The sequence below is a fragment of the Onychomys torridus genome, chromosome 1 (assembly GCF_903995425.1).
Source record: "Onychomys torridus chromosome 1, mOncTor1.1, whole genome shotgun sequence".
NCBI lineage: Eukaryota > Metazoa > Chordata > Mammalia > Rodentia > Cricetidae > Onychomys > Onychomys torridus.
The window spans coordinates 79,619,706-79,633,597 of record NC_050443.1 but is presented as its reverse complement, the minus strand read 5'-3'; the positions used below and the strand labels follow the sequence as shown (position 1 = coordinate 79,633,597).

Sequence of the window (13,892 nt, the reverse complement as noted above, 5' to 3'; positions counted from 1 at the left end):
AGGTAGTTAGTTCAAAGGGAAAATGAAAATTTAGGCCATCTTTTATGTTACGTGTCCACATAACTCTTATCCCTAGGTAAGACTGGGAACAACAAACAAGACAAAATCCACTCAGGAAAAACACAGTTCCTAAGTATGTCCAATAAAAGAACCATGCATGAGTAGAAGATGTGGTCTCCCAGCCTACCATTTTCAAGGAAGTCAGGTCCTTGGAGCACACTGGGTTGAGAGTCTTGGAATGGAAAGTAGTACTGGACATAACAATCTGCTTCTCCCCAGACTGTTGCCTGGAGGGGCATAAGCCCTTTAACCATCACCACATGGAACTCAAAGTGGTGCTCCATCAATCGGTTTCCTTGGCTTTCTGGCTGTGAAATGAAATAGATATTGGTGAGCTTTAAAGATGAACCTGTTTAGAATACCCTTGCTTGTCTATGAAGAAACCTAGCAGAAATCTATGAATAACTCTCACGACTGCTCAGTGTAACCAGAACAAGCAGGATTTACCCTAGACCATAAGACTGAGTCAGTGTCAGGAAGTCCACAAATATGATTCAGCGTATGAATGGAACACAGGAAGATGGTCTCAGTTTCAACAAATGCTAAAAACGAAGGTGATAAAGTTCAACATCTGTTGTTGATAAAAGCACTTAGAACGCAGAATAGGACATTACTTTCTTAATAGGAAAAAGAATACATATTTGAAGCAAGCAGACATTAACTATTACTTCTAGACAAGTTGGGGTAATGCTGACTTGGGGAGGGAGTGAACACACAGCTGCTGAGAGTATCACATTACTTCATAGCCACTCCTTGTGTGCTTACTGAGTGTTTACCACGAGCAGGTACTGTATCCACATTTCCCTTGTATCAGTGGTTAACATGCATGACTGTTAACTACAGTCCAGGCTCAAAAGCTGCCTGACGTTGCAGCCAGTGTTCTTTAGCTCTACCTTACACAGCCTCAGCTGACACTAGCAACCAGTTAACAGAAATGTTCAGAGGATGAATTCAGGGTTCAGCTAAGAGCAAGACTATAGGCTTTAAATAACACCCTAACTATGAATCTAATAAACCTAGAGAAGACTGCATTAAATATTTGTTTTGAAATCCAAAAACATATGTAAGCAATACTGGTTCAAAAGTTCCCTTTGGGAAATAGAAAGCTTACAATTTAATCCCTGGAAGAAAAACAAAAGGCAGAGTGGAGCCCTCATAAGAGTCGTAACAGCTGTTAAATTTGGCCCTATGGCACTACAGCAACTTAACAATTGATCCTGCAGATGGTGAACTGGATGAAAGACAGTGTAAGAGGCAAACAGTTACATGTGTAGATATCCAACCACACAGGCAAATCTCCCAAGGATTTCCTTGGTGGATGTAACCTAAGAATCATGTTCTTTCAATATGAATTTAATAGATTTATGAGTCTATATTGTAAGCTGAGGGCCATATACCACCTAAAAAGAGTTGAGAATATTATAGGATTACTCTTTATCTGTGTCTTTTATGCAATTTTCAATTAGCAACTTATAACTCCAGGCAATTAATAGTGACTTTGGTTCTGTTCTACCACCTATTAAAAAAATGTCGGGGTTGGGAATTTAGCTCAGTGGTAGAGTGCTTGCCTAGCAAGTACAAGGCCCTGGGTTCGGTCCTCAGCTCTGGCAAAAAAAAAAAAAAAAAAGTCAAAACCCACTGTATGCAGCTATGAAACTAAACATGGTAGGCCAGTATACCTTCTCAACTGTTGTACAGCAATGTATAAAATAAATTACTTCTTGGTTAGTAGTGAAAAACAAGGCATTTCATTGTTACTTACCACACCAACTTTGTCAACACACATTGTAAGATTTTACAGTCCTATATTTGGGTCTGTTTATCATAAGACAATTTAGTACATTCTTCTTTTTGTGTTACTGGGATCAAAACCTTTTACATACTAGGTAAGTTGTTAATGATTTATTTGTTTATATTTTATGTATATGTGTGTGTATCTAAGTATATGTATGTGCATCACATGTGTGCAGGGTGTTGGATCCCTTAGAAGTGGAGCTATGGGAGTTATGAGCTGTCTGATGTGCATGCTGGGAACTGAACCTGGGACTTCTGCAAGAGCAGCAAGTGCTCTTAACCACTGAGCAATCTCTCCAGCTCCAAAAGTCTTCAGTGTGTGTGTGTGTGTGTGTGTGTGTGTGTGTGTGTGTGTGTGTGTGTCTGTGTGTTTTGAGACAAACTTTCACGTAGCCCAAGTAGGCCTTGAACTTACTATATAGCCAAGGATAGCTTTGAGTGTTTCAGTTTCCTGCCTCTACCTTCCAAGTGCTGGGATGATGGATGTGTGCTGCCACAGTTGGTTTTATGCAGTCCTGGCACTAAACACAGAGGTTCATGAATGCTAGCAAGCACGTCACCAACTGAGCTACATACTCAACATACTAGGTTAGTTCTTTATCAATGAACTATACTTCTGATCCTACGTTTTGTTTATAAATTCAATGAGCTAAGAGGGATATAAAGACCATTTAAAATATAAGAGAAGAATATCAATGACTCTTCTGATTTAAAACAAGCACTTGTGGGGCTGAGGAGACAGCTTAGTGTGGTGGGCTGTGGTTGTAATCCAAGTGCTCAAGAAGCAGAGACAGGTGAATGCCTGGGTTCACTGGCTAGTCAGGCTAGCATAATTGGTGAGTTCCAGGTCCCATTGAGAAAGCCTGTCTTAAAGTAGAGAGGGCTGGAACGATGGTTCAGTAGTTAGAAGCACTGGATGCTCTTCCAGAGGGCCAGAGTTGATTCCTAGCACCCACACAACATCTCACAATGTCTGTTAACTCCAGTTCAAGTCTGATGCCCTTTTCTGGCACATATAAGATGAAGACATTAAAAAATTAAGGTAGGGAGCAATAGAGAACAACAGCCAGTGCTGACCTTTGGCCTCCACCTGCACACAGATGTGCACATACCCAAATACACACACACGCGTACACACACACACACACACACACACACACACACACACACACACACCCGAAAGGTGGAGGGCTCCTGAAGAATAACACCTGAGTTTTACTTGCATATGCATGTGCACACACATGCACTTATACAAATAAAGTGCACATGCACACACATACCTTCCCCCACACAAAATAAAGCAAGTATTGGAGTGTAAGTTATACTGTTTGCTGGAGCCTTTCACTGGGTAATGGTTTCACTAAAATGTGCAAGAGAAAATGAAAAATTTTTCTGTGAACCATAATGTTGGGTCATTACCAAAGCAACAGATGCCACAGGTGGCTGGTCCAGGAAATGGGCTGGCCTAGGGCTGAAGGGAGGGAGTATTCCTTCTTCATTCTTTAATCTTTGCAGCATCATTATCTGATCTGAAGAACCCATGGCTAAAAATACTCGAAGACTCCCATTTTGGTGGCCTGAGAACACATCAATCACAGGCATATAGCTGTCCACAGCAACAACTGGGTACCTGGCATCAAGCAGCAGGCGGGAAATCTTGGGATCTCTAGGGAGGAAGACATTGTGAATGAGCAGATAACAACCATCAGTCATGTCAGAGCTGCTTATTTGGTTCATTTTCTCAGCTTGTTAGAAATGGATTGATAACCAGAAAAACACATTTAGTGGTTTTAAAAACTAAGATTCTGTTAGTAACCAAACTAAAATTATAAGGCAGGTAAATTCAGACTGCGTAAGTACAGGGCTGGGGATGAGTCCAGTTTATCTTTGTAGCATGATGGCACCAAGTCCAGTGTGTGCAATGGAACGGTACTTCAGAGAGGGCTTGTTGAATGGCATTATTTTATACAGTCAATGTGGTCAATTAGGAAAAGTACAGATCCTACAGTCTGGAAGATAAGATCGGAGAACAATACCAATGATATCTACCCTCTACTACGCATTAACTACACAGAAGCACTAATCATTTTCATAGTGTTTTTAATCCATTTATACTGCAAAAGTTAATATTATCCATTATTAACAGATGAGGAAATCTTGTTCAAAAGGTTAAGTAGCTTAGCTAAGGCTACATAGCTGGCAGGGACTCAAGTTGATCTGGGATTTAGGTATTGACTCTTCTGATTATTTTTTACACTTAACTAATTTATATAGATGCACGTGCAGTTTGGAGCACATGCATGTGTGTGCATGTGCACACAGAACCTGGAGGCTGATGTCAACTTTTTCCTTGATTGCTTTCCATATTATATTCTGAGACAAGGTCTCTTACTGAACCTGAAGCATCAATTCAGCAAGACTGGCTAGCCAGGAAGATCCTGGATCCCTGATTCTGTCCACACAGTGCTGGGTTTACAGATGCATGCATTGGTGCTGAGAACGGAACTCAGGCCCTCCCGCTTTGCAGCAAGCATTACACCAGCTGACTTATCTTTGCACTGTATACCACTGGGTTACACCTTCAGTCCTGAACCATTTGATTCTAAACCCGAATCATTTTCTTTTACCAGGCTGGCTCTTGGTGCTGCCATGTACATGCTGCATGGCTTAAATCACCAATTGAACTTTTCACAGCCTGATTCCTTTTTGTGAAATACAGGTTCTGAAACTTCTACAACGGAGTTGTGAGGACTGAACTGAGACAGCTCATGTAAATGCCAACTGAGGTACTTGGTACACAGGAAATGCTCAGTAATTGGTGCTACTCTTGTTTTGTCCTCCATCAACAAAGGATGGGAGCTAATGGGATAAGGAGGAAAGTGAAGGAAGAATAACAAGTCATGAATTACACCACTAAAAAGAGATGGTGTGTGTGTGGTGTGAGTGTATGTGTGTGTGTGGTGTGTGTGTGTGTGTGTGATCTGTGGTATGTGTATGTGTGTGATCTGTGGTATGTGTATATGTGTGATCTGTGGTGTGTGTGTGTGTGTATGTGTGTGATCTGTGGTATGTGTATGTGTGTGATCTGTGGTGTGTGTGTGTGTGTATGTGTGGTAGGTGTGTGATGTGTGGATGTGTGTGTGATGTGATGTGTGATATGTGGTGTGTGTGTGTGTGAGCGATGATGGTGGTGGTGAGCTGAAAGGCTAGAACAGATATTGACAGCTATGGTTTTAGCAGTACTCCTCAGCCTGGTTACGTTCAATGTTACCATCATAAGTACTTACCTATTCCTGCAAGGCAAACCCATGCATTTTCTCATTAGAGCCTCATGATTGCAAGTGAGACAGTGGACCCAGCATCACCCTCATTTTAGAGATGAGGAAAAAGAAGCCAGAGACACTGAATTCCCAAAGTTACAGGACAACTTTCCTCATTTGTACAATAAGGACCATGATGATCCCTCATGAGGGCATAGTGAAGCTCTATGAGATAATGCCCACAAAAGTGTTGTCTGTAAAATTTACAAGAGCCTTGCTTAGTGCTAAAGCAATTAAAAATCTGCACTTTGAATCAAACAGAAAGGAAGTCTGTATGATTAGAAGTAACTTTCAAGTTAACCAGTGTTTTACTAGTTATTAGAGAGATGTACAAATAGTTAGCAAAACTCAACTTGTTACAGAGATCTGGAGAACAGCTGCTATGAACCATACTGCCACTTCATGATGGAGAAGTCAACCATTAGCTGGAAGGAGCCTGGTAGCTGGTTTTAACCCGGGTTCTGCTCTGACTACTTATGCAACAGATACTGTAACTCCTTTGACTCTCTATTCCCTCTTCTACACCTGCATCCCAGGTTGCTACAAAGTTAAATGCTTTAAAGTCCCAAGGTTCTTAACAAACTCCTGAAACTCAGGGACTTAGGTCTGGGTGGCAGCTTCCCACAGGAGAAAGAGCAAGAAGTGCGTGAAACCCGGAAAGGCCCTTCAGGGGATTCTATTCATGCTTGCACACCCAAAGAATTCTTCTTCAGTCTATCTAAGGTAAAAATGAAGAATAAAGAATACTCCAAAAGGTCCTATTTACTTGAATGACATGTAAAACTGATGGAGGGGGAGTTTCACCAGTCCGAGCAGCTTGTCCTGTCCTGGGCTCCGCACCTTGTTCCAAGTTTCAATTATCATCACATTGTTCTTAAGTCTTTCCAGGTATTTGGAAGACAGAGAGACAGGAATCACCTGGGGAGAATAATCAGGAAAAGGAATTTCCACCATTGGAACAATTAATTTATACTTTTATTCAACAAGTGTTTACGGAAAGCCAACTATATGCATGCATAGTACTATGTTGAAGATATTAAAGAAAATCCAGGCTACATCCTCATAGTAACACAGTCTGCTATAAGAGACTAACACATACAAAAAGACAGCTTCCAATAATAACTGATGACAGGGTTCATGTAGGCACAAAGAGAAGGTTGTCAGGCATGTCAAATATGGTGCCAACCATACTCACCCAACTATCTCTCTAAGGTAAAGTGACTCACTTTTAAATCACGCTGGAAGATATGTGTGCTTTCAAATAAAAAATTATTTTCAATTAAGTGTATGTGTGTATTGTCTGTGTGTGGGTATCTGCAAGGAGGCTGGAGGCCTGGGAGTTATAGGCCATTGTGAGCTGCCTGATGTGGGTGCTGGGAACCAAACTCAGGTCCTCTGCAAGAGTACTGCATATTCTTAGCAAGAGCCATCTCTCCAACCTGGAAAAAGAGTTTTGAACCCTTTATCAAAGGGTTGCTGATCCAGTGCCTAGACAACATTTAATAAAATAAATCAAATACAAACAAACAAACATCTCCTGTTTAACATGTGTCATAGCAAGTAACAAAGCCAGCTGTTCATCTGGATTTTCATTTAAAATTATTCTAGAATAAGCTAGCTAGTAGTTGAACTAGGGATCTACAGCTAAGAGGAGTTCCACCAAATTAATAGTAGTGGCAAAAGGCCACCGACTTGAAGGACTGCAAGTGGCAGGCCATCTTTGAATTCTTTCATTTGCACATCCTTGCTGACTATCTGATACATGCTAGGCAATGCTAGTGTTATGAGGCTCTAGAGACACCCAGGGGCTGCTGTTCGGCCAACTATCATAGCTGACCCTGGAGGGAAACGTCCGACCTACACAGAAGTGCAGATTTGGAAGTTACCTTCACAGAATGAAGCTGGAACATGTGTCCATGGGAGAACAGGGAGATTAGAACTCAGCAAGAGCAGGGTGGGAGCCTAACAGTTAAAGCTAGAGAGGAAGGAGAATGTGCTGGGGTTTCCACCCTCCTCCTAATGGAGGGGTGCCTGCCAAACATACCCAACCCCTCCCAATGAAAATGAGCCAGATTTTCTCTTTGCCTGAAGACTGAACGTGTTCAGTTGCAAGTCAGGAAGAAAACCAGAGTGGCTTGCTGTGGATGGAGCTCAGTGGTAGAGTTCTTGCCTAACACATGCAAGGCCTTAGGTTCAATCATCAGTGTCATTAAAAAAAGGCACCAGCACTAAATTCTACAGAAGAATCAAGAGATGGATATTAAAACAGAGAATAAATGAGAGAAAACAGATAACTAAAAACTGAAGAGCTTAGAGATAAGAGAAAGGTGAGGGGTTTAACTGACAGTTCTAAAAGAAGCAGAAGGAATAGACGCTAGACTTAGGCAAAAAGAACAATGGTAGACAGACAAAAACAAACAGAGATCCAAACTTTGGGCAGTATCAGTTTCTCCCATCAACACAGCACACTGACAGCTCCCAGAGTCTTTCCAGAATGAAGACTCTACACTTAAGACAGAATCATAATTAGGAGACACTTGTCTCCTGCCCCATAAACCACAAATGGACAGGAAACACATAAAGTTACCTGAGAAAAATTAAAGACAGGCTGTGCTGTGCCCCATGAGATGGCAGACATGGTGACTTCCTCTGTGCTGAAGAGCTTGCACTTTATATAAACGTTGCAGGGTGGTGGTTTCTCTGATTCTCTAGAAACAAAACCTTTCCCATCTGGCACCATCAATAGTACATGTAATAGTAAAGCATTGTCTTTGCTTGACCCATTTGTTTGGTGGACTAAACTGTGATTTGGCATAGTCATGAAGCCTGAGGAATCTGAGGCGATAGGGTTTGCGGACTTTGGGTTGGGGAGCACTAAATTCTGTGTTTTCTTTGCAGTTTCCTCATGAATTGGATTTGAGTTCTGTGGATTTTTGGTACAGGTTGTATCCTGGAGTGTTTTTGGTAGTATCACATCTAGACCTGGAGCAGCAGAAAGTGGAATATGCTGGGTGCTGCTACTTAACTTAGCAGTGACACCAGTGACATCCTTGTTGCCTAAGACAAGCTCCACGGTGACCTAGAAAACACAAAAGGAGAAGCAGCAGTAAGAAGGTCTCGTGGAACTGGAATCAGAATTTTGGAGCTGATAGCAAACAAGAGTGAACTCATCCATCCATCCTCAAATACTAACAGACATAGAGATGTCAATTTGCCAGACTAACAGGAGCCAGGCAGATTACTTACCAGCATTTGATGACCCAGAAAATCATCTTGTACCAGAAAATAGTAAGAAAATGATGAAGACATGTATAACTGACAGACTCCTGCTGAAGAAGCTCCTACTGGCCAAGTCAGAATTAGTAACAGCAACAGATTATATAACCTAATGAATAATGTAAGAACTTGTCAGTTCACACTAACACAAAATTAACCTGGAAAGGGACAGTAACTCCTCCCTTTTTTTTTTTTTAAACATTTATTTATTATGTATACAGTATTCTGCCTGCATGTGTCCCTGCAGGCCAGAAGAGGGCATCAGATCTCATTACAAGTGGTTGTAAGCCACCATGTGGTTGCTGGGAATTGAACTCAGGACCTCTGGAAGAGCAGTCGGTGCTCTTAACCACTGAGCCATCTCTCCAGCCCCAGTAACTCCTCCTTATCATTGTGCAGAATTATGTCAATCAGTAAATGCTCAGAGAGCTAGAGGTAGCTCTGTGGTAGAGCAACTACATATGGGCACAAACCTCCAAGTTCCACACTTTTTTTCCAGCACTGGAGAAAACAAAACAAAACAAAACAAAAAAGCACTAGAAACATGAAGTAAGAAATCACCACTTTAAGCTAAGTGTTGTGGGGCATGCTTTTTACCCTAGCACTTGGGAGGCAGAGGCAGGCAGATCTCTGTGAGTTCAAGGTCAGCTTGGTCTACAGAATGAGTTTCAGGACAACCAGGACTACATAGTGAGACCCTATCTCAAAAACAAGAAAGAAACTACCATTTCATAATGATCTCAATAACTTGATTGAGGGGCTGGAGAGATGGCTCAGAGGTTAAGAGTACTGACTGCTCTTCCAGAGGTCCTGAGTTCAATTCCCAGTCAACCACATGATGGCTCACAACCATCTGTAATGAGATCTGGCGCCCTCTTCTGTATACATAATAAATAAATACATCTTTAAAAACAAAATAACATGATTGAGGCTGAGTTAGCTAGAGCACACCTGTCATTCCTGGACTTGGGAAGGCTGAAGTAGGGGGACCAAGAGTTTGAGACTATCTAATGAAGCCTTGTTTCAAAAACAAAGTAAAATAAAAAATTAATTTAGGTAAACCTGTAGAGGACAGTCTACAGAATAAATAACTGGCTTACCTTAAAAATTACTAAATACATGCAGGCGGTGGTGGCGCACGCCTTTAATCCCGGCACTCAGGAGGCAGAGGCAGGCAGATCTCTGTAAGTTGGAGGCCAGCCTGGTCTACAGAGTGAGTTCCAGGACAGGCTCTAAAACTACTACACAAAGAAATCCTGTCTAGAAAAACAAAACAAAACAAAACAAATTACTAAAATACTGAAATAAGAAAGACTATGAAACGCTTTCAATTTAAAGGGAACTGGAAAATTCTGCATTAGAAAAAAAAACTGCAATAAAGAAAAAAGTATTGACACAAAAAAAAATGGTGAAATTAGTATAGGTTGTAGATAGAATATATCACTCATGTTAAGCTGATTTTAAAACTGAAGTACTATGTGTGATAGAATGTTGTTTTCAGGAAATGTATGGAATTCTCATGAAGGAACGGACTTAGACAGGAACCGGCTTGATGGAATTTATTCTCACACAGTTGACAAAATGTTCAAGTGTGTACATTTACATTACCTATTTATGCAGCTATGAAGGGAGAAGAGAGAGTGAGAGAGAGGGAAGAGGAAGTGAGTTCCAGGCCAGCTACAATGGGACCCTTCCTCAAATACAAAATTAAAAAAGCAAGCAGAAGCAGGACAGAAATGAATCTGGAGGACAGAGTGTCACTTGTTAGTACAAGAAGGAATTACTGAGATAGAGTGCATACTGTTTTTCTCTGAAACCCTTGTCTCCATAGCCAAGCTCTTTTTCTCTGTCAAGTTTCAGTCTTGTTTGGTACTTCTCAGTTCCTACCATGTAGATCAGTGGTTCTCAACCTTCACTTCAATACAGTTCCTTATGGTGTGCTGACCCCAACCATAAAATTAATTTCATTGCTACTTCATAACTTTCATTTGCTACTGTTATGAACTGTAATGTAAATATATGATATACAACTCCTATGACGGAGTCACTCAACTTCCAGAGGAGTTGTGACCCACAGGTTACTGTAGGGCAAGAACAGAAACAATTTCCAGTTCATCAATCCAATCTATTACCTTTCTAAGACTTTCAACTTTGTAGTCAAGAATGGACCAAACAGGTGAGAACTAACACTTGGATGAGGATGATTAGTTTCAGGCCAACCTGGGCTACATAGGGAGACTCTGTTTCAATAAACAAGGTGGGCTTGGGGACAGCAGCATGAACCAGCACGGCACTTCAGTGACCCAACCTTTCAACCTCACCACTTGTTGTCATGTATAGAATCCATGATTGAGCATCAGGCAGTGGAGTTATAAAAAGAATGCAAAAACCAACCAACCAACAGACAGACAGAGCCCCCCATCTTTTAAGTAAGTTTATTGTTTTGTGTTGGGTCACGTGCCTGTTGGGCTTTGGGTTAGACATGCCTCTATTAGATTTGTCTGACTTGGCTATTGGTAGGGAAGGTGAAGTAGAGGGATAATACACTGAAGCCTTGTACTTTATCCTTTGGGTGATTAGGAGTGAGGAAAATGTTTTAGAGCGTGAGTATGGAAATTCCCAAAACTGAAAAACTGGAGTTGGGCATGGTGGCCAGTGCTCAGGAGGCTAAGAGGCAGGAGGATTGCAGGTTTGAAAGGAAGCTTGTACTACATAGTGAGTTCCAGGCCAGCTTGGGCTATATAGTGAGATTTTTGTCTCAAAAACCAAACCAGAAAACTTAATGTGATACCAAATGAAGCTGTACTGAATCCCCATATTCAAATCCTGCTATCTGAGACATCCCGAGGCTGCTAACACAGGGAGGAGCCTTTCTCTAAGCCGCCTCAGCACTCACTCCAGCAGGCGCACACTGCTGCTTCTTTTTGTTCCTTCCCTGCCACAAATCTGGTCTAAGCATCCTCCAGCATCTTTCCAGAACAAATGTTTCAGCGTTTCTATTTTCCCTTTACTCCCTATAATGTACCGTCTACACAGAAATACTTTAAATTGACAATAAGATGTCACGCCAATGCTCTGGTGTCTTTTCTTTGGCTCTCAGGCCAAAACTTAAATACTGCCTTGACCTAAAAAGATGTGAATTTCACTCTTACCTCCTATGAGTACAACCCTATTTTCTATCATTTGACTCTTGCTTGCTCTCCAGTGGTAACAATCCTTAGGCTTTTATATGTGTTTTGACTTTTCTTTTCTTTTTCTTCAACTATCATCACCTTAGGGCTTGTCTGCCCATCTCCTGTTTCCTCCCTGGCAATATTGTACACATCTATTGCCTTTAAGGCACTCTTCTGTTCTTTAGCAGAAGCCTCCCCACTGCAGAGACCTGCTTTTCCTGTTCACAGCTATATTCTCAGTGCTAGGCTCAGGTTCATGCTCAGGAAATATCTGTGACTTTCTGGATGTATCCCCACATACCTTTAGGGGGCCAAGTGAAGACGAGCCATCTTCCTGTTGCACTGGAAGCTGGTTACTGAAAGAAAGCAGCTCCGACTGAATGACAGCACGCAAAGGGAGGGATGCAGATCCAATAACTTCGGGCTGACAGAATAAGGAAAGAAAAGCTTAAGGAGAGCCACAGGGGACTTTAATTGAAGTGATAGCCTGTGATAGCTTGTGAGAGAATATGCGGCCAACAATGCTACCATATCCATAAAAGCTTTCACTTTCCCTTCTGGGTTTTACTGTTTTCCCCTAGAAAACTCAGAGTATAGAGGACTTCATAAGCCACAAAAAAGCATCTTTCTCTATTAAAACTTAGTTCTTCTTGCATACTGATTCCTTCAGTAAGCTTCATTAACTAATGTCTTAAGGCTAAGAAAATCACACGATATGCCTGATGCTATTGAGGCTACAAAGGAGCAAAAGGCTGTCCTATGAACAAGCCAGAGTAAAAGCTATGCACAAACTGCATATGTTAAATGTAGTTAATAACCAAAAAGAACTAAATGTCTATGCAGTGGTTCTCAACCGTGGGTCTTGATCCACTGGGGGTCACATAGCAGATATTCACATATTCATAACAGTAGCAAAATTACAGTTGTGAAGTAGCAATGAAATAATTTTATGGCAGGGGGTCACCACAACACTGTATTAAATAAAGGGTTGCAGCATTAGGAAGGTTGAGAACCACTAATACATAAAAATTAAGCCAATTTTAGCATATTCATATAGTTGTATGACAGGCAGCCACCAAAGCAATCAGTTCACAAAAGATTTTATTTTGTTGTTTTTAGATAGAGTCTTACTCTGTAGCTTTGTCTGTCCTGGACTTGCTATGTACATCAGGAGACTCTCCTGCTTCTGCTGCCCACTTGCTAGGATTACAGGCATGCTCCACCACTGCCAGTCACTAAAGGTTTACAGTAATATTAACAACACTTGTTATCTTTGATAAAAGTTGAATAATAAATTTGAAGGTCTGCAATGAATTTTAGATGTAGCCAGAGGGAAACCCTCCCTTTATTGGCCTGGATAGCAACTGCATGGAGGCAGGTTTTCCCCACACTTGATCTAAATCAACTTAAAGTGGAAGGGCAATGGGAAATATGAAAGAAGCAATTCAACTGGCCAGAGAGTTAGATGGACTTAATTTACCCAATAGTCCAGCGCCACAGGTGTCTCCACTGCCCTTCCCCACATCTGAGAATGCCATTTACACCGGCCAACTGCCAGCTGCTGGAAAAGCTATTAACTTCCTCTAATGGACTAGAGAACTGGAGACAGATAAGACAGTATTCCTCCAGTCTAATTACAGAATCAAACCAAACCAGCACCATGGAAAAACTCACCTAAAAGGTGGCCTCTTTTAGACAGTCACTGGGCAAGACCACTGCCCAAACCCAACCCTCCATTCTTTCAGAAAATCAAGAATCTAAGATGATTTGGAAGACGAGATCAGATACCAATAAGACAGCCCCTAGGAGGCTTATATAAATACAAATATATAATTCCCCAAACATAAAATTATGTGGAAAACTATTTTATTAAAAGAAAAATGAAATAAAAAACCCATGACACAATGTTAAATGAAAAAAAAAAAACCCAACAAACAAAAGATACATACAAAATTATGTAACATATTGTGCTCAGTTGAAAGACACGTTAGCAGGGCCTAGCCCTACGGGTATGTAATCTCAGCTACTTAGGAGACTAAGGAAGAATAGAAAGTTCAGTATCTTCCTGGACGAAAGTGAGTTCAAGGCCAGCCTGGTAACTTACTGAGTGCTTGATCAAGATAAAAAGTAAAAAGATGTCTGGGGGTTCAGTAATAGAGAACTTGACAACCACTTTTGAGGTCCTAGGTTCAATCCCTAGTAACACACACACACACACACACACACACACACACACACACAGAGTAAATAAATAAGTTAAACACAGATA

At 41.2% G+C, this 13,892-nt stretch overlaps 1 protein-coding gene across 2 annotated transcripts in view; it reads right to left on the bottom strand.

Moving 5' to 3' along the window:
* The window catches only part of C2cd3 (C2 domain containing 3 centriole elongation regulator), a 126,162-nt gene that overhangs the window by 57,872 nt on the left and 54,398 nt on the right, over positions 1–13,892 (bottom strand). For both annotated transcript variants that reach the window (XM_036187331.1, XM_036187338.1), the window contains 5 exons: positions 11,925–12,047; positions 7,762–8,253; positions 5,941–6,092; positions 3,274–3,520; positions 188–368 (listed from right to left, as the gene is read on the bottom strand). In XM_036187331.1, coding sequence (XP_036043224.1) covers positions 188–368; positions 3,274–3,520; positions 5,941–6,092; positions 7,762–8,253; positions 11,925–12,047 — 1,195 coding nt within the window. The remainder of the gene's footprint in view (positions 1–187; positions 369–3,273; positions 3,521–5,940; positions 6,093–7,761; positions 8,254–11,924; positions 12,048–13,892) is intronic.